Source organism: Nematolebias whitei, chromosome 1 (assembly GCF_014905685.2).
Source record: "Nematolebias whitei isolate Nwh7 chromosome 1, NemWhi1, whole genome shotgun sequence".
In the NCBI taxonomy this organism is placed as follows: Eukaryota; Metazoa; Chordata; class Actinopteri; order Cyprinodontiformes; family Rivulidae; genus Nematolebias; species Nematolebias whitei.
The window spans coordinates 43,263,530-43,266,166 of record NC_056498.1 but is presented as its reverse complement, the minus strand read 5'-3'; the positions used below and the strand labels follow the sequence as shown (position 1 = coordinate 43,266,166).

At 48.6% G+C, this 2,637-nt stretch overlaps 1 protein-coding gene across 1 annotated transcript in view; it reads right to left on the bottom strand.

The window, feature by feature from the left end:
- The window catches only part of LOC119417279 (lecithin retinol acyltransferase-like), a 17,861-nt gene extending 15,989 nt beyond the window's left edge, over positions 1 to 1,872 (bottom strand). The window contains exon 1 of the mRNA XM_037684491.1: positions 1,351 to 1,872. Within this exon, the coding sequence (XP_037540419.1) occupies positions 1,351 to 1,872 (522 nt within the window). The remainder of the gene's footprint in view (positions 1 to 1,350) is intronic.
- Positions 1,873 to 2,637: the final 765 nt, after the last annotated feature.

The following is a 2,637-nucleotide window of genomic DNA, read 5'->3' as shown; positions in this document are numbered from 1 at the left end:
AGTCTGGTCTACGAGAGTCTGGTCTATGAGAGTCTGGTCTATGAGATGTAAACAACAGGACTAGCTGGATTAAGGAAGGAACCTGCACTGCTGTTCTTAATCATCATTATCAGAGTCAGAGTTTCTTTATTGTCATTCGCACCTCATGTGGTACATGTGGTGGAGCGAAATTATGTACGCAGGGTCCCAGTTACATCCAACAATAAAATGTCTAAAGTCTGTCTAAATCATTATCATCATCAGTGTGAACAGACAGACAGACAGACAGACAGACAGACTGCTGCAGTCTGGCCTCAGGCTCCTGCAGGTCTGAATGCAGCTCTTGTTCTAAAGTTTTCCGAGGAGCGACCCAGATTTTCTTCTTCTGTGTAAAACCAGCTTGGAGGAGGAGGAGGAGGAGGAGGAGGAGGAGGAGGAGGAGGAGGAGGAGGAGGAGGAGGAGGAGGAGTGGTGAGTGTGTTTTAAACCTTGAGTTTCTCAGTTTTTATCTTTCAGCAAATGTTCTTTAAATCGTCTTAAAACAGGTAAAGGGACAGTTCAGCTCTTTTAAAGCAGGGTTCTGTGAAAAGGTTATGATTAAATACTATCTTACATGTTGAAGGTAACTGAACGACTGCAGCAGACAGCTAACTTTTAGCTACAGCAACCCTTTTAGCTTTTAGCTAGTTGTCTGGTTCTTTTAGCTTTAACAGCTTAGTTAAGAAGGCAGACCAGCACACACGTCAGTTAGACCCCCGTTAAAGAATCTGATCTCAGTGGGACCCGTCTGCTTACATGAAGGTGAATGAATGAATGACTTCAGAGAGCAGCTCCTCGGTCTGAGCACAGACTTCATTAACTCTGAACAAACATCTGGAAAACATCAGTTTTCAGCCACTGGCCAAAAGGATGGACCAGCACAGAAGATCAACAGCAGCTAAAAGACGTGTTCATTTCTAACAATGCCCAGAGAGACACTTCATCCTTCGGCTGATTTCAGCTCTTTAAGAATCAAAACGTTGGAGCTGCTTTTCTGAACAGAACTCTAGAAAAGACTCCTCGGGTCATCAGAACCGGTTTTCTGTCCAAATGATCTGGATTTCAGATTTTAATCAGAAATGTTCTGAAACTGAGGAAAAACAGCCGAAGAACTTCAGAACCTCTGGAGAACCATGAGGAGGTTCTGGTCAAATCCAGCTGCTTGCAAGGAACATGTTTCCTCAGAGGTTCTGCAGGAGCTGAGAGCTCCTGAACAGAACCAGAGGTTCTGCAGGAACTGAGAGCTCCTGAGCAGAACCAGAGCTCCTGAACCAGAACCAGAAGTTCGAGGTTCTGACAGAACCCCAATCAGAGCAGGGTTCTGCTTCTCACCTGCTGGGTCTGCAGACTCTGGGCCGACCCGTACCGGCAGCGGGTGACGAAGTGCTCGCAGTTGTTCCACAGAAGGCTGTAGGCCACGCCCCCCAGCAGCTGCTCCGCCCCCCGGGCCACCTCCTCGCCGCCCAGCGGCCGTCGGTCCACCACCCGGTCCATGGCGTTCTGCAGGATCCCGGCTCCATACGCGAAGTCCTCCACCGAGTCCACCCGGACGCTGGCCCGCTTGCACAGAACCCCCAGCAGGAGCCGGGTGTTGGTCACCATCAGCTGGACCTGCTGGGGGTCAGAGGTCAGGACTGGCAAGATGTCCGGGATGAGGTGCGCCACCCGGTTCTCCCCCAGATAGATGCCGAAGTGGGTGAAGAGGGTTCGCGGGACCTCCAGCAGATCTCCCCTCTGGAACCGGGCTGAGTCAAAGCGGGGGGGCGGCGGAGGGTCCGCCATCTCTCGGGCAGAGGGGGGCAGGAGGCTGGACAGCTTGATGTGGGCCAGGAGGAAGGTCAGGGTGTCCAGCATGGCTGAAGAACTGCAGGTCTGACTCGGGTCTTGTTCAGAATCCGTCTGAGAGGACTGTGAGGGGGCTGAGGGGTTTGGTCTGCAGAGAGAGGGAGGGAGGGGGAGGGGAACCAGACCCAAACACAGAGGAGGGACCAGAGGAAGTCCTGGCCCTGAAGTGTGAATCCAAACACCAGAACCCGTTCAGGACCTGATCCAACAGTTGATTCATGAACATCTGTTTCAAAATAAAACTCAGGAAGCAAAGAAGTTCAACTAATTCTTCCAAAATAAAAGATTAAAAACACACATCAAAGATGAAAGATCAAAGAGCTTTGATGTTTGATTCTTATTCGTCTAAAATTAACATCAGTTTTGTTCAATTTAAAAACAACATTTATTAACAGAACCAGAACCGGTTCAATGCAGCTAGGTCCAGAACCAGGACCAGGACCAGAACTGGTTTAATGCAGCAAGGTCCAGAACCAGAACCAGTGTATGTAAATATATGAACTCTTACATCTCCAGCTGAGCAGATGAACTTTCAGCTCCTCCCAGAACTCCTGCACATGCACCCCTATACCATCAGCGAAGCAGACTTTCGAACTCTATACTGGTCCTGTTAGACCTCAGTGCTGCATTTGATACAGTTGATCACAATATTTTACTACAGAGGCTTGAATATGATGTTGGGATTACAGGAACAGCTCTAAAATGGTTTAAATCATATCTATCTGATAGATTCCAGTTTGTAAATGTAAATAATAAATCTTCTTCATACACCAA